The sequence below is a fragment of the Rhinopithecus roxellana genome, chromosome 3 (genome assembly GCF_007565055.1).
Source record: "Rhinopithecus roxellana isolate Shanxi Qingling chromosome 3, ASM756505v1, whole genome shotgun sequence".
Taxonomy (NCBI): domain Eukaryota; kingdom Metazoa; phylum Chordata; class Mammalia; order Primates; family Cercopithecidae; genus Rhinopithecus; species Rhinopithecus roxellana.
Genome location: NC_044551.1, coordinates 6182451 through 6207421, shown reverse-complemented (window position 1 = coordinate 6207421; position 24971 = coordinate 6182451). Strand labels below are relative to the sequence as shown.

Here is a 24971-nt window from a genome sequence, read left to right as displayed (position 1 = left end):
GAATTTCTCATTCAAATCATGAATTGTCTTTCTGAATTCATTGAATTGCCTATACTCTCTTGCATCTCAGTAAATGTTCTTAAGTTTATTGTTTTGAATTTTTTTTCTGGCATTTCACACATTTTCTTATCATTGAGGTCTATTACTTGAGAATTGCTGTTTCTGATTGACAGTGTCTTGTTTCCTTTCTTTCTCATGTTTGATGTGTCCCTACATTGATTTATATGCACTTGGTAAAGTCACTTCTCCTAATTTTATGAAGTGGGTTTCGTATGAATGAGTTTTAGGGTATTGGTTTGGTAGAGTACATTGGCTTGCTTCTAGGTGGATACAACAGTGTACCCTCCATGTAGTTTCCTCAGCTATAAGGCATAATAGTGGCATAAGCAAGTTTCTCAGTGGTCTAGGCTGAGAGAGTCTGTGGCACTAGCGGTGTGACTTTGTCAGGATTGGGGTTGCTGGACTGTTTCTCAGATTGGAAGCATATATATGCACACAGTGTGCTAGCTAACTTGGAGTCTGGCTCACTGGAGTTGGAGCTATAGTACTGTTACTCTTGCCACAGGCACAAGCCTGCAATTGCTTGTCTGACCTAGAGTTGTGACTGCCAGGAGTGGCCCATGGAACTATTTATCAAGTCTACATGCAGGTGCAAGGCTGTTCAGTTGACCTGTGGGCAGGCCCACCAGGGGCAACCTGCAAGGCTGTTTCTCAGGTACTGATGGAGAGTGCAGAACCATTGGGTAGGCCACAGCCAAGTCTGCAGGGGGCAGGGGCACTGCAGGGCTATTTCTCATGAGTCCTGAGCAAAATCACATTTCACACATTAGTCACAGGGCTATTTCCCTATATGTCCTGAGCGCAGTCACATAGCCATTTTGCTGGCCAGGGGCAGATCAACTGCTCAGAGACTCAGGGCCTCTCCCATTTAGGGGAGGGCATGTAGCAGTTTGGCTGGCTCAAGAGTAGAGTTGCCCTGGGCAAGATTGCTAGACTATTCCCCCAGCTGAAAGTATAGTGACAGGAGTTGGTTTCCCTGCTGTGCAGGACCAGAGTCGTAGCTGATTCTGGACCCAGGCTCTGCACAGCTGGGGTTGTGGCATTCTACCTGTATCGGCTTGTTGGAATTAAAATGGAGTCCCAGTGCTGGAGAGGTGCAGGAGCTACTGTCCCCCAGAGAAAGGTGGACTCCAGAGGTAGCTCTGGTCTCAAGATGGTGCTGTGCTGCAGAAGCTTGGCTCAAGAGGTGTGAGGTATGGGGAGTGCATACCTTGTGCTCCTGCTGCAGGGCAATGCAGCTACATGAATTCCCAGCAGCTCTCCAAAATGGGCTTAGAGTTTGCAAGAACTTTGGGATTCTCCTCTTGTAAGGACTATAGGTGTTTGTGGTGGCAGTGGGGGATGGTGGGGATCATTTTACCTTTTCTCTTCAGTGGAAAGTCCTCCTTAACTCCAGGCATATCTGATCCAGTTTGGAGAGAAAAGTCTGCAGAGATTGGGTGCTTCTACACAGGCCTCCTGGATTTCAAATCACCCTAGGTGTGCCTGCAGTCTCTTGCTGCACTTAGCATTCTCCCTTTGACACTCCAGTCAAATTGTAGCTGTCTGTTCCTTGCCTTGGTCCTTTTCTACTCATGTATTTCTTATCCTATTGAGCTCTCACTATGTGCCAGGCATGTGACATTAAGGGATACCATTGAGTGAGTACAATGCTCCTTATTGGGATACAGAGCAAGTAAACCTGTATACTCACCCAGCTCAGTGCAGGCACCCTCTCATTTCCCCCTTGACCATACTGGGCAGTAAATACTCTCAATCCTTGACTCTGTTTTTTCTTGACTTCACAGAAACCAACTCCATTTTCTTTTGATGGTTTTACCTTGAAATTTTATCATTTATTAGATGACTGATAAAAGAGAAGTCTTACCCTCCATCTGAGAAATTTGGGAGACACTCTAGTCCCTTGATGGATTTTGAGAAGTGTGCTGTTCTCACCAGAAAATTGTTTGTTCATCCTATCTTGGAGTGACTTCCTTCTGCAGATGGCTAATCTCATGGACTTTGTGGCACTTAATAACTTTATTCTCAGTGGATGACTTTTTCTTGTCTCAATCCCAAATCCCAAAGATATTTGATGCCTGTAGACACCTGCCTTCAGCTGTGAACAGACTAACCCACGATATTTCATCCCTGAAAGCCATTAGAATAGTTTTCTCCACTAAATCTAGGTACCATGTCCTATTCTGTTTTACCTTTAACTTTACTTAACTGGCATTTGCACGGCTTGGCTTTATTTGACAAGGAAGTAGCCATCCTAAGAAGGATTCATCATCATCTCATCCTCTGCCTTGAGAGTTCAGTGAAAAAGCCAGCTGCTTCTGGAGAGAGTTCCTTTTCCATATTCAAGCTTCATCAAGACAAGGGATGATTTAATTACAACTTTCAGAATTTGTCACTGTATAAAGTAAAATTATTTTTATGAAGCTTCACATAGTGTTCTGTGTCTAGGCTGTGTTACTATTGAAAGGAGCTAGATATAGACTTTGAGAAGAATTTCTTGATTTTAAGAATTGGCAGACATTAGTACATATTAGAAAGGATAAGAAACCCCAAGAACTTGTAAATGAAGCCAACAGCTATTACTCTATGATGTTTGAATGGAACACTGCCAAAATACAAGAAGATGGACATTAGGCACGTACAAAGATTAAGAGTGTGGACTTTGGAGTCAGATTTTAGATCTTGTCCTGGTTTACCAAGTGTATGACTCAACCATTTTTGCAACTGTAAAATGAGCCTTGTAAAGGCACCTACTTCATGGGGCTGGTTACAAGATTAGAAAATAAATGCAAAAGTGCCTAGCATAGTATGTGCATATAGTATATACTTAATAAATGTTAGTTACATTTAAGATTCCATATCCTTTGATATCACAATGAAATTTCATTTGTTTGGGCACTAGTAATTAAAAATGTATTACACTATTTGCTCTATTTCATATGCATCCTTCACAGCAAAAATAACTTGCTGATTGATAATGCATATGTTATTGTAACCTGAAAATCCTAAACAGACAGAAGTTATCAATGTTTTTGTTGACAGTTCATAAATAGGCTGAACTGGAAATTGTCTCCTGTATCATTGAAAGCCTATTGAAATGTTAAGAAGTTACAAAGGATATATTTAACCCATTTCAGAGAAAACAACTCTTTTAAAACACTTAGTACTCTTTGCATATAGGCAGCCACTCTGCCAATCATAAATGATCCTGATCTCTGTATTAAAACCAATATGACAGAACATCGACTTCTCAGCACTTTAATAGTTCTTGGTTCAGGGGTTGAAGTATAATGATCTTGCATTTCTTCAAATTTTTTCAGAAATATGTCTTTCCTTGTGAGTGAATAGGGCTGGTTTAATTTGTTTTATATCATAAATTTCCCACAGGGCAAAACCAAAACGATATTTTGTGAAATTCCATGCTTGGTAAACTCCATCTAAAAATAATGTGGCTGACAGAATTGTTCACTGGTTTAATCACTTCATAACTAAAAACAAAGGAAAAGTCATTCCCTCTCTCTCTATTTCCCCATTTACCCCACTGCTTCTCCCAGCCAATTAACAGAAATGTATTCTTTAATTAACGTTATAAATATGTACACTTACTATATGCCCACAAAAATTTCAGAAGTTAAAAAAAATCCTTTCATTAGCCAACATCTACTAGACACCTGCTCATGCTGGGTACTATGTTACTATTTCTAGAGATATAGAGAAGCACTATGGAATGTACATTCTAATTGGGGAGCAAAACACACAGAGTATGGAGGTGGTCAAGGAATGAGGAGTGATTGCTTTTGGATACAAAGTTTCTTTTGGGGGGTGATGACAATGTTCTGGAATTAGATCATGGTGATTAACCTTTGTACATCCCTAATGTCCATCTTCTTATATTATGGACCAGGATTTGTTAAGGCCATAGACTGACCAGTGCATAGTTTCAGAATTCTAACAGAGGCAGGAAAAAGCTACCATCTTGTCATGCCTGGCTAAAGACACGGACTCAGGGGCTGAAATACCGTGAATTTTAGTAGCACTAGCCTTTGGCTGAGCTCCTGTTCTTGCTTTTCTACAGCTTTGGTCTGCAATTTTGGCCCTTCTTCAGGCAAATTGATCAAAAGCCTTACCTCCCACTTCTCTTCCTAAAGCCTGTCTCTGGGCTGGGGCCAAGTAGAGGACGAGCTAATATGCCAGTTTGTCCTGCTGCTCAGCAATCCCTACTTCTGGCTGAAATGTCACCCACCGGTAGTAGAATGACCTTTCCTTGCAGCTCTGGACCATCCAATTCCACAGGAAAAGGGAGACAAGACGTAACTGTAACTAGAATCTGGAAAAAGAAGATTTTCTCAGAAACTTAAGAACAAATCACAGATTTTTAACAATTGGAGATGAAAATGATTTATTGCAGTGTGATTTTAGTAGCTATTTCCTCTCTACAGAAAAAAAAAAAATATATCAGTTGTGATTTTTCCTTCAAAGTAAAGTTTAAAAGATCAGAGTGCCCGAAGCGGTGTTTAGAAGTTTCCCTGGGGTTTAAAAAAGAGCAAGTGCCGCAGAACATCTCATAAAAACAAATGGCATTTCACAATATGGTGTAGCTATTGACGGGAGGAAATGAATCAAGTGTTTCCTATAAGATTGTTGTAATCCACTGGAGAAAGGGGCGGAGAGAGGTCATTAAGTGTACAATACTGTAATTGTGATTATTACCGTTAACACAGTGCAGTCACATGTGGAACGGAGTCCCTTGGGGTGTTCTGACATTGCAGTACTCTTCAAGTGCTAGAGTGACATCCTGGAGCCTGCCCCTCAGTGAGCAGCACACTTATGGTCTAAGGCCCTGCTTGCTGCCCTGTGGGTATCAATGCGAAAAGGCCCCAGCCTTCTCTGAGGCTTCCTTTGCTCTAAGGACCTCCTGGGAGCAAAGTGGACAGAAGAATGTCGGCAAATCAGGCCTGCACCACAGCTGGGAAGTGTGGGTTCGTGTTCTTCACGTGCACCGGAAGGTATTAGAATACCTTTCTTGAAAAACAGCTGCTCAGATCTGTGCCAAGATGGCCAAATAGGAACAGCTCCAGCCTCCAGTTCCCAGAGTGAGCGACACAGAAGATGGGTGATTTCTGCATTTCCAACTGAGGTACTGAATTGATCTCACTGGGGTGTGTCAGACAGTGGGTACAGGACAGTGGGTGCAGCCCACCGAGTGAGAGCTGAAGCAGGGCAAGGCATCGCCTCACCTGGGAAGTGCAATGGGGAAGGGAATTCCCTTTCCTAGCCAAAGGAAACCATGACACACAACAACTGGAAAATTGGGTTACTCCCCACCCTAATACTGCACTTTACCAAGGGTCTTAGCAAACGACACACTAGAAGATTATATCCTGCACCTGGATTGAAGGGTCATACCCCCACACAGCCTCATTGCTAGCACAGCAGTCTGAGACCTAACTGGAAGGCAGCAGCAAGGCTGGGGGAGGGGCACCCGCCATTGCTGAGGCTTAAGTAGGTAAACAAAGCAGCTGGGAAGCTCAAACTGGGTGAAGTCCACCACAACTCAAGGAGGCCTGCTTGCCTCTGTAGACTCCACCTCTGGGGACAGGGCATAGCCAAACAAAAGGCAGCAGAAACCTCTGTAGATGTAAACGTCCCTGTCTGACAGCTTTGAAGAGAGTAGTGATTTTCCCAGCACGGAGTTTGAGATCTGAGAACAGACAGACTGTCTGCTCAAGTGGGTCCCTGACCCCTGAGTAGCCTAACTGGGAAACATCCCCCACTAGGGGCAGACTGACACCTCACACCTCACATGGCCGGGTACACCTCTGAGATGAAGCTTCCAGGGGAATGATCAGACAGCAACATTTGCTGTTCAGCAATATTCACTCTTCTGCAGCCTACACTGCTGATACCCAGGCAACAGGGTCTAGAGTGGACCTCGAGCAAACTTCAACAGACCTGCAGCTGAGGGTCCTGACTGTTAGAAGGAAAACTAACAAACAGAAAGGATATCCACACCAAAACCCCATCTGTGTGTCACCATCATCAAAGACCAAAGGTGGATAAAACCACAAAGATAGGGGAAAAGCAGTACAGAAAAGCTGGAAATTCTGAAAATCAGAGCACCTCTCCCACTCCAAAGGAACGCAGCTCCTTGCCAACAACGGAACAAATCTGGACAGAAAATGACTTTGACGAGTTGAGAGAAGAAGGCTTCAGACAATCAAATTTCTCTGAGTTAAAAGAAGGAATTATGAACCCAGCACAAAGAAACTAAAAACCTTGAAAAAAGATTTGACTTAATTCCTAACTAGAATAACCAATGTAGAGAAGTCCTTAAACAACCTGATAGAGATGAAAACCATGACACGAGAACTATGTGACAAATACACAAGCTTCAGTAACCGACTCAATCAACTGGAAGAAAGGGTATCAGTGATTGAAGATCAAATGAATGAAATGAAGCGAGAAGAGAAGTTTAGAGAAAAAAGAGTAAAAAGAAATGAACAAAGCCTCCAAGAAGTATGAGACTATGTGAAAAGACCAAATCTGATTGGTGTACCTGAAAGTGATGGGGAGAATGGAACCAAGTTGGAAAACACTCTGCAGGATATTATCCAGGAGAACTTCCCCAACCTAGCAAGGCAGGCCAACATTGAGATTCAGGAAATACAGAGAACACCACAGATATACTCCTCAAGAAGAGCAACTCCAAGACACATAATTGTCAGAATCACCAAAGTTGAAAAGAAGGAAAAAATGTTAAGTGCAGCCAGAGAGAAAGATTGGGTTACCCAAAAAGGGAAACCCATCAGACTAACAGTGGATCTCTCAGCAGAAACTCTATAGGCCAGAAGATAGTGGGGGCCAATATTCAACATTCGTAAAGAATTTTCAACCCAGAATTTCATATCCAGCCAAACTAAGTTTCATAAGTGAAGGAGAAATAAAATCCTTGACAGACAAATGAAGGCTGTGAGATTTTGTCACCACCAGGCCTGCCTTACAAGAGCTCCTGAAGGAAGCACTAAACATGGAAAGAAACAACTGGTACCAGCCACTGCAAAACATGCCAAAATGTAAAGACCATCAATGCCAGGAAGAAACTGCATCAACTAACGAGCAAAATAACCAGCTAACATCACAATGACAGGATCAAGTTCACACATAACAATATTAACCTTAAATGTAAATGGGCTAAATGCTCAAATTAAAAGACACAGACTGGCAAATTGGATAAAGAGTCAAGACCCATCAATTTTCTGTATCCAGGAGACCCATCTCACGTGCAGAGACACACATAGGCTCAAAATAAAGGGATGGAGGAAGATCTACCAAGCAAATGGAAAACAAAAAAAGGCAGAGGTTGCAATCCTAGTCTCTGATAAAACAGACTTTAAACCAGCAAAGATCAAAAGAGACAAAGAAGGCCATTACATAATGGTAAAGGGATCAATTCAACAAGAAGAGCTAACTATCCTAAATATATATGCACCCAATAAAGGAGCACCTAGATTCATAAAGCAACTCCTTAGAAACTTACAAAGAGACTTAGACTCCCACACAATAACAATGGGAGACTTTAACACCCCACTGTCAACATTAGACAGATCAATGAGACAGAAAGTTAACAAGGATATCCAGAAATTGAACTCAACTCTGCACCAAGCATACCTAATAGATATCTACAGAACTCTCCACCTCAAATCAACAGAATATATAGTCTTCTCAGCACCACATCGTACTTATTCCAAAATTGACCACATTGTTGGAAATAAAGCACTCCTCAGCAAATGTAAAAGAACAGAAATTATAACAAACTGTCTCTCAGACCACAGTGCAATCAAACTAGAACTCAGGATTAAGAAACTCAATCAAAACCACTCAACTACATGGAAACTGAACAACCTGCTCCTGAATGACTACTGGGTACATAACGAAATGAAGGCAGAAGTAAAGATGTTCTTTGAAACCAATGAGAACAAAGATACAACATACCAGAATCTCTGGGACACATTTAAAGCAGTGTGTAGAGGGAAATTTATAGCACTAAATGCCCACAAGCAAAAGCAGGAAATACCTAAAATTGACACCCTAACATCACAATTAAAAGAACTAGAGAAGCAAGAGCAAATACATTCAAAAGCTAGCAGAAGGCAAGAAATAACTAAGATCAGAGCAGAACTGAAGGAGATAGAAACACAAAAAATACTTCAAAAAATCAATGAATCCAGGAGCTGTTTTTTTTTTTTTTTGAAAAGATCAACAAAATTGATCGACCACTAGCAAGACTAATAAAGAAGAAAAGAGAGAAGAGTCAAATAGATGCAATAAAAAATGATAAAGGGTATATCACCACCAACCCCACAGAAATACAAACTACCATTAGAGAATACTATAAACACCTCTATGCAAATAAACTACAAAACCTACAAGAAATGGATAAATTCCTGGACACCTACACTCTCCCAAGACTAAACCAGGAAGAAGTTGAATCCCTGAATAGACCAATAACAGACTCTGAAATTGAGGCAATAATTAAGAGCCTACCAACCAAAAACGTCCAGGACCAGATGGATTCATAGCCGAATTCTACCAGAGGTACAAGGAGGAGCTGGTACCATTCCTTCTGAAACTATTCCAATCAATAGAAAAAGAGGGAATCCTCCCTAACTCATTTTATGAGGACAACATCATCCTGATGCCAAAGCCTGGCAGAGACACTACAAAGAAAGAGAATTTTAGACCAATATCCCTGACGAACATCGATGCAAAAATCCTCAATAAAATACTGGCAAACCGAATCCAGCAGCCCATCAAAAAGCTTATCCACCATGATCAAGTGGACTTCATCCCTGGGATGCAAGGCTGGTTCAACATATGCAAATCAATAAACGTAATCCAGCATATAAACAGAACCAAAGACAAAAACTACATGATTATCTCAATAGATGCAGAAAAGGCCTGCGACAAAATTCAACAGCCCTTCATGATAAAAACTCTCAATAAATTCGGTATTGATGGAACGTATCTCAAAATAATAAGAACTATTTATGACAAACCCACAGCAAATATCCTACTGAATGGGCAAAAACTGGAAAAATTCCCCTTGAAAACTGGCACAAGACAGGGATGCCCTCTCTCACCACTCCTATTCAACATAGTGTTGGAAGTTCTGGCTAGGGCAATCAGGCAAGAGAAAGAAATAAAGGGTATTCAATTAGGAAAAGAGGAAGTCAAATTGTCCCTGTTTGCAGATGACATGATGGTATATTTAGAAAACCCCATCATCTCAGCCTAAAATCTCCTTAAGCTGATAAGTAACTTCAGCAAAGTCTCAGGATACAAAATCAATGTGGAAAAGTCACCAGCATTCTTATATACCAATAACAGACAAACAGAGAGCCAAATCATGAGTGAACTCCCATTCGCAATTACTTCAAAGAGAATAAAATACCTAGGAATCCAACTTACAAGGAATGTGAAGGACCTCTTCAAGGAGAACTACAAACCACTGCTCAAGGAAATAAAAGGGGACACAAACAAATGGAATAACATTCCATGCTCATGGATAGGAAGAATCAATATCGTGAAAATGGCCATACTGCCCAAGGTAATTTATAGATTCCATGCCATCCCCATTAAGCTGCCAATGACTTTCTTCAAAGAATTGGGAAAAACTACTTTAAAGTTCATATGAAACCAAAAAAGACCCCGCATTGCCAAGACAGTCTTAAGTCAAAAGAACAAAGCTGGAGGCATCACACTACCTGGCTTCAAACTATACTACAAGGCTACAGTAACCAAAACAGCATGGTACTCGTACCAAAACAGAGATATAGACCAATGGAACACAACAGAGTCCTCAGAAATAATACCACACATCTACAACCATCTGATCTTTGTCAAACCTGACAAAAACAAGAAATGGAAAAAGGATTCCCTATTTAATAAATGGTGCTGAGAAAACTGGCTAACCATAAGTAGAAAGCTGAAACTGGATCCCTTCCTTACACATTATACAGAAATTAATTCAAGATGGATTAGAGACTTAAATGTTAGACCTAAAACCATAAAAACCCTAGAAGAAAACCTAGGCAATACCATTCAGGACATAGGCATGGGCAAGGACTTCATGTCTAAAACAACAAAAGAAATGGCAACGGAAGCCAAAATTGACAAATGAGGTCTAATTAAACTAAAGAGCTTTTGCACAGCAAAAGAAACTACCATTGGAGTGAATAGGCAACCTACAGAATGGGAGAAAATTTTTGCAATCTACTTATCTGACAAAGGGCTAATATCCAGAACCTACAAAGAACTCAAACAAATTTACAAGGAAAAACAAACAACCCCTGAAAAAGTGGGTAAAGGATATGAACAGACACTTCTCAAAAGAAGACATTTATGCAGCCAACGGACACATGAAAAAATGCTCATCATCACTAGCCATCAGAGAAATGCAAATCAAAACCACAGAGATACCATCTCACACCAGTTAGAATGGTGATCATTAAAAAGTCAGGGAACAACAGGTGTTGGAGAGGATGTGGAGAAATAGGAACACTTTTACACTGTTGGTGGGACTGTAAACTAGTTCAACCATTGTGGAAGACAGTATGGTGATTCCTCAAGGATCTAGAACTAGAAATACCATTTGACCCAGCCATCCCATTACTAGGTATATACCCAAAGGATTATAAATCATGCTGCTATAAAGACACACGCACACATATGTTTATTGTGGCACTATTCACAATAGCAAAGACTTGGAATCAACCCAAATGTTCATCAATGACAGAGTGGATTAAGAAAATGTGGTACATATACACCATGGAATACTATACAGCCATAAAAAAGGATGAGTTCATGTCCTTTGTAGCAACATGGATGCAGCTGGAAACCATCATTTTCAGCAAAGTATCACAAGAGCAGAAAACCAAACACCTCATGTTCTCACTCATAGGCAGGAATTGAACAATGAGAACACTTGGCAACAGGAAGGGGAACATCACATACCAGGGCCTGTTGTGGGGTGGGGGGAGGGGGGAGGGATAGCATTAGGAGATATACCTAATGTAAATGACAAATTAATAGGTGCAGCACACTAACATGGCTCATGTATACATATGTAACAAACCTGCACATTGTGCACATGTAACCTAGAACTTAAAGTATAATAAAAAAGAAAAAAATAAATAAAATTAAATTAAAAAGTAAAAAAAGTAAAACAGCTGCTCTTTCATCTCCACTGAGACCAGAGAAAAAGGATTAGATTTAAACACTTGTAAGAAGGGTTCTTGCTGAGCACGGGAACCATTTTGTGGTAGGGGATTCTGCCATTCACTGGAATAGTTTCCCCAGTCGGCCATGGGATTTCTCCGAAAAATCTCTAAGGGCAACATACATTCTCATTCATTTAGGATAGTGATTCTTACTGTATAAATACATACATATATATATATAGAGAGAGAGAGAGAGAGAGAGAGTTTTATTGAGATATAATTAATATACCATAAAATTCACCCATTTAAAGTATACAATTCAGTGGTTTTTGATATGTTCACAGGACTGTGCCACCTTCATCACAGTCAATTTTGTAATATTTTCATTATCCCAGAAAGAAGCCCTCTGCCCATCAGCATTCACTCTGCCTTTTCCCTCACTCTCTACCCCAGCCTAGGAAGCCACTAATCTGCTTCCTGTCTTATAGATTTACCTATTCTGGGCATTTCTTATAAAATGGTCTCATATAAGATATGGTCCTTTATGTCAGGCTTTTTTCACTTAGAATACTATTTTCACAGTTCATCCATGTTGTAGCATGAATCAGTATCTGTCTTTTTGTGACTGGCTTATTACACTTAGCATAGTGTCCTCAAGCTTCATGCATGTTATAACATGAGTGAAAATTTCCTTTCTTTTAAAATTGAATAATATTCCATTGTTTGTGTATAACACATTTTGTTTATCCATTCATAGGTTGATAGGCACTTGGATTAGTTCTACCTTTTGGCTATTGTGAATAATGCTGCTATGAACATGGGTGTACAGAGGAGGGTAAATCTTAACCGTAAATGTGCATAGGAAACCTCCCAAGCAGCCTGTCAAAAATGCATATTCTGAAGCCCCATACACCCCTTTTGATTCCCATTGTTCAGTATGTGTAGAGTGGAGTTCAGAAACTTTTTTTTTTTTTTTTTTTTTTTTTTTTTTTTTTTTTTTTTTTTTATTATACTTTAAGTTCTAGGGTACATGTGCATAACGTGCAGGTTTGTTACATATGTATACTTATGCCATGTTGGTGTGCTGCACCCATCAACTCGTCAGCACCCATCAATTCATCATTTATATCATGTATAACTCCCCTATGCAATCCCTCCCTCCTCCCCCCTCCCCCCTCCCCATGATAGACCCCAGTGTGTGATGTTCCCCTTCCCGAGTCCAAGTGATCTCATTGTTCAGTTCCCACCTATGAGTGAGAACATGCGGTGTTTGGTTTTCTCTTCTTGTGATAGTTTGCTAAGAATGATGGTTTCCAGCTGCATCCATGTCCCTACAAAGGACGCAAACTCATCCTTTTTTATGGCTGCATAGTATTCCATGGTGTATATGTGCCACATTTTCTTAATCCAGTCTGTCACAGATGGACATTTGGGTTGATTCCAAGTCTTTGCTATTGTGAATAGTGCCGCAATAAACATACGTGTACATGTGTCTTTGTAGTAGACTAATTTATAATCCTTTGGGTATATACCCAGTAGTGGGATGGCTGGGTCATATGGTACATCTAGTTCTAGATCCTTGAGGAATTGCCATACTGTTTTCCATAATGGTTGAACTAGTTTACAATCCCACCAACAGTGTAAAAGTGTTCCTATTTCTCCACATCCTCTCCAACACCTGTTGTTTCCTGACTTCTTAATGATTGCCATTCTAACTGGTGTGAGATGGTATCTCATTGTGGTTTTGATTTGCATTTCTCTGATGGCCAGTGATGATGAGCATTTTTTCATGTGTCTGTTGGCTGTATGAATATCTTCTTTTGAGAAATGTCTGTTCATATCCTTTCCCCACTTTTTGATGGGGTTGTTTGTTTTTTTCTCATATATTTGTTTGAGTTCTTTGTAGATTCTGGATATTAGCCCTTTGTCAGATGAGTAGGTTGCAAAAATTTTCTCCCATTCTGTAGGTTGCCTGTTCACTCTGATGGTAGTTTCTTTTGCTGTGCAAAAGCTCTTTAGTTTAATGAGATCCCATTTGTCAATTTTGGCTTTTGCTGCCGTTGCTTTTGGTGTTTTAGACATGAAGTCCTTGCCCATGCCTATGTCCTGAATGGTACTACCTAGATTTTCTTCTAGGGTTTTTATGGTATTAGGTCTAACATTTAAGTCTCTAATCCATCTTGAATTAATCTTCGTATAAGGGGTAAGGAAAGGATCCAGTTTCAGCTTTCTACTTATGGCTAGCCAATTTTCCCAGCACCATTTATTAAATAGGGAATCCTTTCCCCATTTCTTGTTTCTCTCAGGTTTGTCAAAGATCAGATGGCTGTAGATGTGCGGTATTATTTCTGAGGACTCTGTTCTGTTCCATTGGTCTATATCTCTGTTTTGGTACCAGTACCATGCTGTTTTGGTTACTGTAGCCTTGTAGTATAGTTTGAAGTCAGGTAGCGTGACGCCTCCAGCTTTGTCCTTTTGACTTAGGATTGTCTTGGCAATGCGGGCTCTTTTTTGGTTCCATATGAACTTTAAAGCAGTGTTTTCCAATTCTGTGAAGAAAGTCATTGGTAGCTTGATGGGGATGGCATTGAATCTATAAATAACCTTGGGGAGTATGGCCATTTTCACGATATTGATTCTTCCTATCCATGAGCATGGTATGTTCTTCCATTTGTTTGTGTCCTCTTTGATTTCACTGAGCAGTGGTTTGTAGTTCTCCTTGAAGAGGTCCTTTACATCCCTTGTAAGCTGGATTCCTAGGTATTTTATTCTCTTTGAAGCAATTGTGAATGGAAGTTCATTCCTGATTTGGCTCTCTGCTTGTCTGTTGCTGGTGTATAAGAATGCTTGTGATTTTTGCACATTAATTTTGTATCCTGAGACTTTGCTGAAGTTGCTTATCAGCTTAAGGAGATTTTGGGCTGAGACGATGGGGTTTTCTAAATATACAATCATGTCATCTGCAAACAGGGACAATTTGACTTCTTCTTTTCCTAACTGGATACCCTTGATTTCTTTCTCTTGCCTGATTGCCCTAGCCAGAACTTCCAACACTATGTTGAATAGGAGTGGTGAGAGAGGGCATCCCTGTCTTGTGCCAGTTTTCAAAGGGAATTTTTCCAGTTTTTGCCCATTCAGTATGATATTAGCTGTGGGTTTGTCATAAATAGCTCTTATTATTTTGAGGTACGTTCCATCAATACCGAATTTATTGAGCGTTTTTAGCATGAAGGGCTGTTGAATTTTGTCAAAAGCCTTTTCTGCATCTATTGAGACAATCATGTGGTTCTTGTCTTTGGTTCTGTTTATATGCTGGATTACTTTTATTGATTTGCGAATGTTGAACCAGCCTTCCATCCCAGGGATGAAGCCCACTTGATCATGGTGGATAAGCTTTTTGATGTGCTGCTGAATCCGGTTTGCCAGTATTTTATTGAGGATTTTTGCATCAATGTTCATCAGGGATATTGGTCTAAAATTCTCTTTTTTTGTTGTGTCTCTGCCAGGCTTTGGTATCAGGATGATGTTGGCCTCATAAAATGAGTTAGGGAGGATTCCCTCTTTTTCTATTGATTGGAATAGTTTCAGAAGGAATGGTACCAGCTCCTCCTTGTACCTCTGGTAGAATTCAGCTGTGAATCCATCTGGTCCTGGACTTTTTTTGGTGGGTAGGCTATTAATTGTTGCCTCAATTTCAGAACCTGCTATTGGTCTATTCAGGGATTCAACTTCTTCCTGGTTTAGCCTTGGGAGAGTGTAAGTGTCCAGGAAATTATCCATTTCTTCTAGATTTTCTAGTTGATTTGCATAGAGGCGTTTATAGTATTCTCTGATGGTAGTTTGTATTTCTGTGGGGTCAGTGGTGATATCCCCTTTATCATTTTTTATTGCATCTATTTGATTCCTCTCTCTTTTCTTCTTTATTAGCCTTGCTAGCGGTCTGTCAATTTTGTTGATCTTTTCAAAAAACCAACTCCTGGATTCATTGATTTTTTGGAGGGTTTTTTGTGTCTCTATCTCCTTCAGTTCTGCTCTGATCTTAGTTATTTCTTGCCTTCTGCTAGCTTTTGAATGTGATTGCTCTTGCCTCTCTAGTTCTTTTAATTGTGATGTTAGAGTGTCAATTTTAGATCTTTCCTGCTTTCTCTTGTGGGCATTTAGTGCTATAAATTTCCCTCTACACACTGCTTTAAATGTGTCCCAGAGATTCTGGTATGTTGTATCTTTGTTCTCATTGGTTTCAAAGAACATCTTTATTTCCGCTTTCATTTCGTTATGTACCCAGTAGTCATTCAGGAGCAGGTTGTTCAGTTTCCATGTAGTTGAGCGGTTTTGATTGAGTTTCTTAGTCCTGAGTTCTAGTTTGATTGCACTGTGGTCTGAGATACAGTTTGTTATAATTTCTGTTCTTTTACATTTGCTGAGGAGTACTTTACTTCCAATTATGTGGTCAATTTTGGAATAAGTGCGATGTGGTGCTGAGAAGAATGTATATTCTGTTGATTTGGGGTGGAGAGTTCTATAGATGTCTATTAGGTCCGCTTGGTGCAGAGATGAGTTCAATTCCTGGATATCCTTGTTAACTTTCTGTCTCGTTGATCTGTCTAATGTTGACAGCGGAGTGTTGAAGTCCCCCATTATTATTGTATGGGAGTCTAAGTCTCTTTGTAAGTCTCTAAGGACTTGCTTTATGAATCTGGGTGCTCCTGTATTGGGTGCATATATATTTAGGAGAGTTAGCTCTTCCTGTTGAATTGATCCCTTTACCATTATGTAATGGCCTTCTTTGTCTCTTTTGATCTTTGATGGTTTAAAGTCTGTTTTATCAGAGACTAGGATTGCAACCCCTGCTTTTTTTTGTTCTCCATTTGCTTGGTAGATCTTCCTCCATCCCTTTATTTTGAGCCTATGTATGTCTCTGCATGTGAGATGGGTCTCCTGAATACAGCAGACTGATGGGTCTTGACTCTTTATCCAGTTTGCCAGTCTGTGTCTTTTAATTGGAGCATTTAGTCCATTAACATTTAAGGTTAATATTGTTATGTGTGAACTTGATCCTGCCATTATGATATTAACTGGTTATTTTGCTCGTTAGTTGATGCAGTTTCTTCCTAGCCTCGATGGTCTTTACATTTTGCCAAGTTTTTGCGATGGCTGGTACCGGTTGTTCCTTTCCATGTTTAGGGCTTTCTTCAGGGTCTCTTGTAAGGCAGGCCTGGTGGTGACAAAATCTCTAAGCATTTGCTTATCTGTAAAGGATTTTATTTCTCCTTCACTTATGAAACTTAGTTTGGCTGGATATGAAATTCTGGGTTTAAAATTCTTTTCTTTAAGAACGTTGAATATTGGCCCCCACTCTCTTCTGGCTTGTAGAGTTTCTGCCGAGAGATCTGCTGTTAGTCTGATGGGCTTCCCTTTGTGGGTGACCCGACCTTTCTCTCTGGCTGCCCTTAAGATTTTTTCCTTCATTTCAACTTTGGTGAATCTGGCAATTATGTGTCTTGGAGTTGCTCTTCTGGAGGAGTATCTTTGTGGCGTTCTCTGTATTTCCTGAATTTGAATGTTGGCCTGCCCTACTAGGTTGGGGAAGTTCTCCTGGATGATATCCTGAAGAGTGTTTTCCAACTTGGTTCCATTTTCCCCCTCACTTTCAGGCACCCCAATCAGACGTAGATTTGGTCTTTTTACGTAATCCCATACTTCTTGCAGGCTTTGCTCATTTCTTTTTCTTCTTTTTTCTTTTGGTTTCTCTTCTCGCTTCATTTCATTCATTTGATCTTCAATCGCTGATACTCTTTCTTCCAGTTGATCGAGTCGGTTACTGAAGCTTGTGCATTTGTCACGTATTTCTCGTGTCATGGTTTTCATCTCTGTCATTTCGTTTATGATCTTCTCTGCATTAATGAGTCTAGCTGTCAATTCTTCCACTCTTTTTTCAAGATTTTTAGTTTCTTTGCGCTGGGTACGTAATTCCTCCTTTAGCTCTGATAAGTTTGATGGACTGAAGCCTTCTTCTCTCCTCTCGTCCAAGTCATTCTCTGACCAGCTTTGATCCGTTGCTGGTGATGGGCTGCGCTCCTTTGCAGGGGGAGATGCGCTCTTATTTTTTGAATTTCCAGCTTTTCTGCCCTGCTTCTTCCCCATCTTTGTGGTTTTATCTGTCTCTGGTCTTTGATGGTGGTGACGAACTGATGGGGTTTTGGTATAGGTGTCCTTCCTGTTTGATAGTTTTCCTTCTGACAGTCAGAAGGACTCTCTGTTGGTCTGTTGGAGATTGCTTGAGGTCCACTCCAGACCCTGTTTGCCTGGGTATCAGCAGCAGAGGTTGCCGAAGATAGAATATTGCTGAACAGCGAGTGTACCTGTCTGATTCTTCCTTTGGAAGTGTCCTCTCAGGGGTGTACTCCACCCTGTGAGGTGTGGGGTGTCAGACTGCCCCTAGTGGGGGATTTCTCCCAGCTAGGCTACTCAGGGGTCAGGGACACACCTGAGCAGGCAGTCTGTCCGTTCTCAGATCTCAACCTCCGCGTTGGGAGATCCGCGGCTCTCCCCAAAGCTGTCAGACAGAGTCGTTCGCGTCTGCACCGGCTCCCGCTACTTCCCCTGTTGGTCTTCAGCTGTGCGCTGTCCCCAGAGGTGGAGACTACAGAGACAGGCAGGCTTCCTTGAGCTGCTGTGAGCTCCACCCAGTTCGAGCTTCCCAGCGGCTTTGTTTACCTACTTAAGCCTCAGCAATGGCGGGCGCCCCTCCCCCAGCCTCGCTGCTGCCTTGCGGATAGATCGCGGCAGACTGCTGTGTTAGCAGTGAGGGAGGCTTCGTGGGCGTGGGACCCTCCCGGCCAGGTGTGGGATATATTCTCCTGGAATGCCTGTATGCTTACAGCGCAGTATTGGGGTGGGAGTTACCCGATTTTCCAGGTGTTGTGTGTCTCAGTTCCCCTGGCTAGGAAAACGGATCCCCTTCCCCCTTGCGCTTCCAGGTGAGGCGATGCCTCGCCCTGCTTCAGCTCTCGCTGGTCAGGCTGCAGCAGCTGACCAGCACCGATTGTCCGGCACTCCCTAGTGAGATGACCCCAGTACCTCAGTTGAAAATGCAGAAATCACCGGTCTTCTGTGTCGCTCGCGCTGGGAGTTGGAGACTGGAGTTGTTCCTATTCGGCCATCTTGCTCCGCCCCCCGAGTTCAGAAACTTTTAAGCACTTCAGGTGATTTGCTCTGTCACCTAGGATGGAGTGCAGTGACATGAACACTGCTCACTGCAGCCTTGACCTCCCAGGCTCAGCAGTCCTCCCACTTCAGCCTCCCGAGTAGCTGGGATTACAGGAATGTGGCACCGCACTCAGCTAAACTTTGTATATTTTGTAGAGGTGGGGTCTCGCTATGTAGCCCAGGTTGGTCTGGAACTCCTGAGGTCAAGCAATCCTCCCACCTTGGCCTCCCAAAGTGCTGGCATTACAGGCATGAGCCATGACACCCAGCCCGTACTTTAGGTGATTCTAATGAGGGTGAACCTCCAATCCTATGAAGTCAGGGTGTAGGATCACAGTCTTTGGCGCTAGAGTGAAGTCTGGCTTACACTGCCTGTCTCTGCTTGCTCTTTCAGTGTCCACCATGAAGAGAACACAGGTTGGTTTTGTGCTTCTGCTCATCTTTCCTCAGCATAGCTAACATGTTTTATCAAACAAAACCTTTCCAAGCTTTTATTTGGTCCCTAATGTCAGGTGAACCTGAAGGGATTAGTGTCCTGCTGTACCTGTAGTGGTTTTTGGAAAGGGCAGGAGTGACCCTTTCAGGATTAGGCATGAGGAAGCCAACAACAGAGATGCGCTGGACCATGGTGCAAAACTCATGCGTCTCAGGAACAGTGCCTCCTGCCTCTGCCAGAGAGATTAGAAAGGCTTTGTTAAGGGAAGCAAGAGAATGAATGATCAGAGTTTCTACAGTTCAGTGAAAGACTTCATTGATTTGCTGATGAAGAAACCTACATGAGCTGAAAATACTAATTCTGGATGATGTAGTCTGAAAGACAGGTGTTCAAGGCTGTAAGCTAAATCAGTAACCTATTTAACAGGAGGTTTTTGTCAGACTTCACAATCGGCTTGCTGTGTGACCTTGGGCTACTTATTTGCTCTTGTTGAAAAACACTCTTCTACCCAGTAGATTGGAAGTGATCTTCAAAGTTATAAGACGCTGTTTCTGAAGCATCATTGACCCAGCTTCCCACTGATGTTGGTGTATATGAATGGGAGATTAAAGATCTTTGAGAACAAGCTCAGAATACTGAGAACTGATCTCAAAATACAGAGATACTGGGAAATAACAGCCATAAAATCTGAGTTAGTGAAGAACAAAGGCTGTAGTGGTTGGGTTAGTGGTTATAACTTAGGTCATGAGCTTTAAGCACCCAGGGGCACACACAGTTTTGAGCATGAGCGTCCTCATACACAGGTGATTGAATGAAAAGACGGATTTGCTTGGATAGAAAATCAAGCCCCACTTGTACCCCAATCCTAAACTAAATCCTTGTACCCCAAATCTAAACTACTACATGCTAAAATACTAATGATATTGATTTTGATCCTGAATATCTTATTTTATGACAAACCTATAACAAGAGATCCCAGCATATCTGGTCAATGAGAGGCACTTTAACTTCCAGAACCTTTATTTATTTATTTATTTATTTATTTATTTATTTATTTATGTATGTATGTATTTGAGATGGAGTCTCGCTCTGTCACTCAGGCTGGAGTGCCTGTGGTGCGATCTCAGCTCACTGCAGCCTCCACCTCTCAGGTTCAAACGACTCTCTTGCCTCAACCTCCCGAGTAGCTGGGACTACAGGCATGTGCCACAACGCCTGGCTAATTTTTGTATTTTTAGTAGAGGCAGGGTTTCACCATGTTGGCTAAGCTGGTCTCGAACTCCTGACTTCAGTGATCCACCCACCTCAGTCTCCAAAAGTGCTGGGATTACAGGCATGAGCCACTGCACCCAGCCTCCATAACCTTTTATATCTATAAATCTAGAATTCTGTGTAGAAATACAGCTGTCATGATGACCATCTTGATGAATCTTAAGCAGTATGAGATATCAGAGTACTTTTGGAATCACCAAGAAAGATTGTTTCATTTGGTTTACTGGCAGTGTTAAATCTAGTTAATTATTTTCTGATTATTTAACTTGATGAAAGTTTATGGTATATTGTGATTGTTAATTAACATAGGACTTACCATTTAGCCAAAACAAAATGGTAGCTTACTTTTTCAGTGTATCTGGAGAAGTAGGAGACTGTACAAGTTAGTAGTTCATGTTCCAGCTTTGCCAGTTACTAGCTGAGCAAGGAAATACTTGAGCAAATTACAGAGTCATTTTCTGCCTCTATTTCATCAGTAAATTGGAGGAAATAATGGCACCTACTAATGGATAAAATGAGTTAAAATGTATAAAATGCTTTGAATAGTACTTATTATATAGTAATCACTCAACAAATGTTAGTTTATTATTGCTATTGTTGTTATCATAGCATTTTCTAGTTTGCTTGGCACTTATGCCTATCTTTTCTCATTTTAGCTTCATGATAACCCTGTAAGTAAGGCAAATGTCATAAATAAGGAAAGTAAGGATTTTTTAAAAAGTGACTTATTCATGGTCCCAAAGCTAGAAGTGTTGGTAAGTGGGGCTAGATCCCACATCTTTTGACTGATAATCTGTCTCTCACCATGTCATGATGTCTCCTTCTCAGCATGCTGAATAAATGGGTGCCATTATTTCTGGCACACTGTCTCTTTAATAGCCACATATTCTTAGGGTTCCAGTTAAGGTTGAGAAGCTGAGAGCATGTTGGCTTCTGAGATCAAAGATCATTTTACTGACCTCAAATTGTATACCAATATGATGATAGGGTGTTGAGATACCCAGGCTAAAGGAGTCACATTTGACAAAATCTTGTGTAGATTATCATCTTTTCATAATGGCTAAATCTTTTATGATATCATTCAAGCTCAGTGACTTCCCAAATCATGCTAATAAGTATAAGAAGTGTTAGCAAAAGAGACAAAAAAATTGAACTTGTAAATGAGACCTTTGTACCAAATTATTGGATGTTTTTTCTTCAAAGGTTCATTCAGAGATTTTGAATTCTTCAGTGGGTTCTTGGTATCTTATGACATAAAGCATCCTCCCATTAGGTCTGGGAAAATCACCACAAGGATGCCAATACTTCTGATATCTTAGCAACAAGGATCTTGCTTAGATCCATACTTGCCTTTACCCAAATCTGGATTGAATTACTGGAAGTTGAATGATCTAGCTCTAAAGACTGTATAAACATTAGAAAAGAGAGCTCTGTTAACACCAGATGGCCGTATCTGTAGATTTTTAAAATGTAGTCTATAAGAGAACCATATAAGCATTATCCAGAGAGACAAAAGGAAAGAAAAATATAAGCCACAATGGTTTGAAATATCCACCTCTATTTTATAGAACCTGGACTCTACTGATGTTCTTCAGCCCCAATCCTGCAGTTATTCATGTGGATTTCAACAAGAGAGTAGCTAGTGAAATTCAAGCTCAGATGTAGTCATTGAACCAAATAGTATAGCGACTAATTTGGAGATTTTTTTTTTTTTTTTTTTTTTTGAGACGGAGTCTCGCTCTGCCGCCCAGGCTGGAGTAAGTTGGAGATTTTAACTCACAACAATTGCCTTTTGTTGTCTAGCTTCAATACTATTTAAGAAAATAAGTATTTCTAGGTTATTTGAGGGATTTTGACATGGATGCAAAATATTAGTTCTTCTTCCTTTGACCCCAGGACTTGGGATGAAATCACATGATTTAATCATTTTGAATCCATGTGGCTCCTCTGAGATAGGGCCAGATGTAACCAGAAGGATTTATAGGATGTAAAATTCAGAATGGATTAGAAAAGCCTTTCTATGTTCAGCCCAACACATTCTGAATCAATGTCCCCTGAATGGACCAGAGCAATCTCTGGCTGGCCTAGTGGGGAGGTTGTCATGGCAACTGACTGGCAAGCTCAGCCAGTGGAATGTGAATACAAACAATAGAGTGATAAGACTGTGTACAGAGCGGCATACTAAGGCTGCTTCTGCCCAGGTACAGTGGCACATAGGTGAACGTGTGAAACTGTTGCTGCACTTTGTACCTTCTTAACAATCTCTGGCAGCTCATTTGAAATTTACCAAGTGCCCTTTCCCAGATGTTGGTATAAACATTGCTGCTGATAGATAACAGACGCTATGGAAAAATCAGCACCCAGTTGATAGGTGCAGAGGTATACAAAGCCCTGGAGGGCCGTTGGAATAACACTGCTCAAAATTTTTCTGAAGGAGGCTGAAGCAGGTTTAAGGTAAATCTTATGACTCTTCAGTGCCATCTTGTGTCCTTTTAGATACTGAACATTTACTAGAAGGCCACTCTCAGACCCATTATTAGGCAGCAGCAGGGCAGAAATGGAAAAGTTAGAGCAGGATTATATTGGAGCTTGGTATTCCCTTTTACAGCAGAATAAGCACACCAAGGCTTCTGAGCTTTAAATTGATTTAAAAAATTAAAATTACAAATTTTAGTAGAATCTGGAAATAAAAACAGAATAAAATGCCAAATGATGCCACGAAAAGATTCCAAGAGTCTACATGGTGGGCTAGGGGTTGAGGGAAGGGATGGAAAAGATAGATTTGGTGTTGAAGATTCTTAAAGATAGAGTTGGTGTTGAGGATTCTTACAGTTGTCATTACTAACTCTTGCAATAGAATATTTTAAATCTATTCAGTCATGCTGATAATGCAAATGAATCAAGAGAGAAAAATAAAATGTGAACATCACCAATTCCACTTTATAACTCCACTTTATAACTCTTTTGTTCATGGTTAATGGAGTAAGAGATGGTAGCATTTGCTTAAATGGTACCTCATGTCTACCTCTAATCTCTTACCTACCCCAAACCTACCATCCACTGATGTCTCACCATCACCTCATCACCATTGAAAGCCATAATCAAGTCCCATTTAATTTCAGAAATGTGAAATAACCAAGTTGTGTTTCTGTGTGTTTCTTCCAGGTTTTGAGTTTTTTGAAACAAGTGCCAAGGATAACATTAATGTCAAGCAGACATTTGAGCGCCTTGTGGATATCATCTGTGACAAAATGTCAGAGAGTTTGGAGACTGATCCTGCCATCACTGCTGCAAAGCAGAACACAAGACTCAAGGAAACCCCTCCTCCACCGCAGCCCAACTGTGCCTGTTAGTGTCCCCATGCACACAGGCAGCTCTATGGGGCTCTGGTTGCCAACAAACAGCATTTGTAAATGGTCTGTTAGCCTTCATTTACACTGCCTAATAATTATTTGAAGGAATAATTTGATGTCAATGGCTCATACATGCATTCAATTCTTGGGAGATTTCCTGTTTAATATGTGGCAAATATGTGATCTTAAATTTGTAAGGACTATCCATCTATAAACATCTAGTACCTGCATGTGACTTGTTATTTATTTGTCTGCTAGGCTTTTTTTGTTTCAAATTTGTTCTCAGACTACTTCTGGGACATCAGACTATAATTTCACTACAACTGGCTTTTGTCCCATTGTTTCAAATTATGCTATTCACTTGTAGGAATGATGACCAAGGAATTGCTTTGTGTGCGTGTATGTGTGTGTGTGTGTGTGTGTGTGTGAGCGCACACACAGGGGAAGATGTCACAAGACTTCATTTGCTTTACTCTTAGTTGAAAATCAAATGGAAGTTTTTCTCATGATTAGGGATGCTGTCATGAGTCTGGTCAGTTTGGTGTTGGGAACTATGTCTTTATTTCACTGTTATTAATAACTGAGGAGATAATTGACCTATAAAGAAATCGAAATGTTGTTTTTAAGGTCCTTGCAATGTTCCTAAGTCATTAATACAACCTGACTGGGGCTATTTAACAATAATCTTCGTTTACATGTTTAAATAAGCAAATACCTACCCAGGACTTTTTTTCCACTGATCCTACCCAACTCTGTGAATATTTGGCATCATTGAACAGATTGAGATGTATCTACTGAATGCCATTTATGCAACAAGCATTGTAACCAAGAAGAGTATGAGTAGCTATGGAATTCCAAGGTCCAAGCTCCCTTATTTTTCAATGACTTGCCTTCCCCAACCCCCATAATGCACACCACTACCACCATCACTTTCTGGAACCGTCACCACTCTTGGACTAGAGCTTTTGTTGAAGCTTGTTAGGGCTCCTCTTTCCATAGGATGTAGACTTGCCTCCTCAAACACGGCCATCTTCTCAAACCTCAGCTAAGCTCTTTTACCTGTTTAGATGCTATTTAAATCAGATTTCAAAGGGTCCCAAGAAAAAGGGAAATTTTAATCTTTAGTTATCTTTTTAAGTCCAGATGCTCATAAATTCTAAAGCATATTCCTATTACGTGAATGCTTAAGTTACACAGGAAACATTCTTTAACTGTAGTGTTTCAATTTCAGAAATATTTAGGGTCCATAGCAATTTAAAAGAGGGAGGAAACCATTGGAACATTCTAATTTTGTATCACAAATTACTAAAGAACCCATATGAATAAAGAGAAAACAACAAATCCTACCAGCTGTACAGAGCAACAGGGAAACTTCGCCTCTGTGTCACTGTCCAGCATTATTTACAGCTAGGATTTAGGAAG

At 40.7% G+C, this 24971-nt stretch overlaps 1 protein-coding gene across 2 annotated transcripts in view; it reads left to right on the top strand.

The window, feature by feature from the left end:
• RAB3C (RAB3C, member RAS oncogene family) overlaps positions 1-23779 on the top strand; it is a 296500-nt gene extending 272721 nt beyond the window's left edge. For both annotated transcript variants that reach the window (XM_030927983.1, XM_030927982.1), the window contains exon 5: positions 23362-23779. In XM_030927983.1, coding sequence (XP_030783843.1) covers positions 23362-23549 — 188 coding nt within the window. In that variant the 3' untranslated portion in view covers positions 23550-23779. The remainder of the gene's footprint in view (positions 1-23361) is intronic.
• Positions 23780-24971: the final 1192 nt, after the last annotated feature.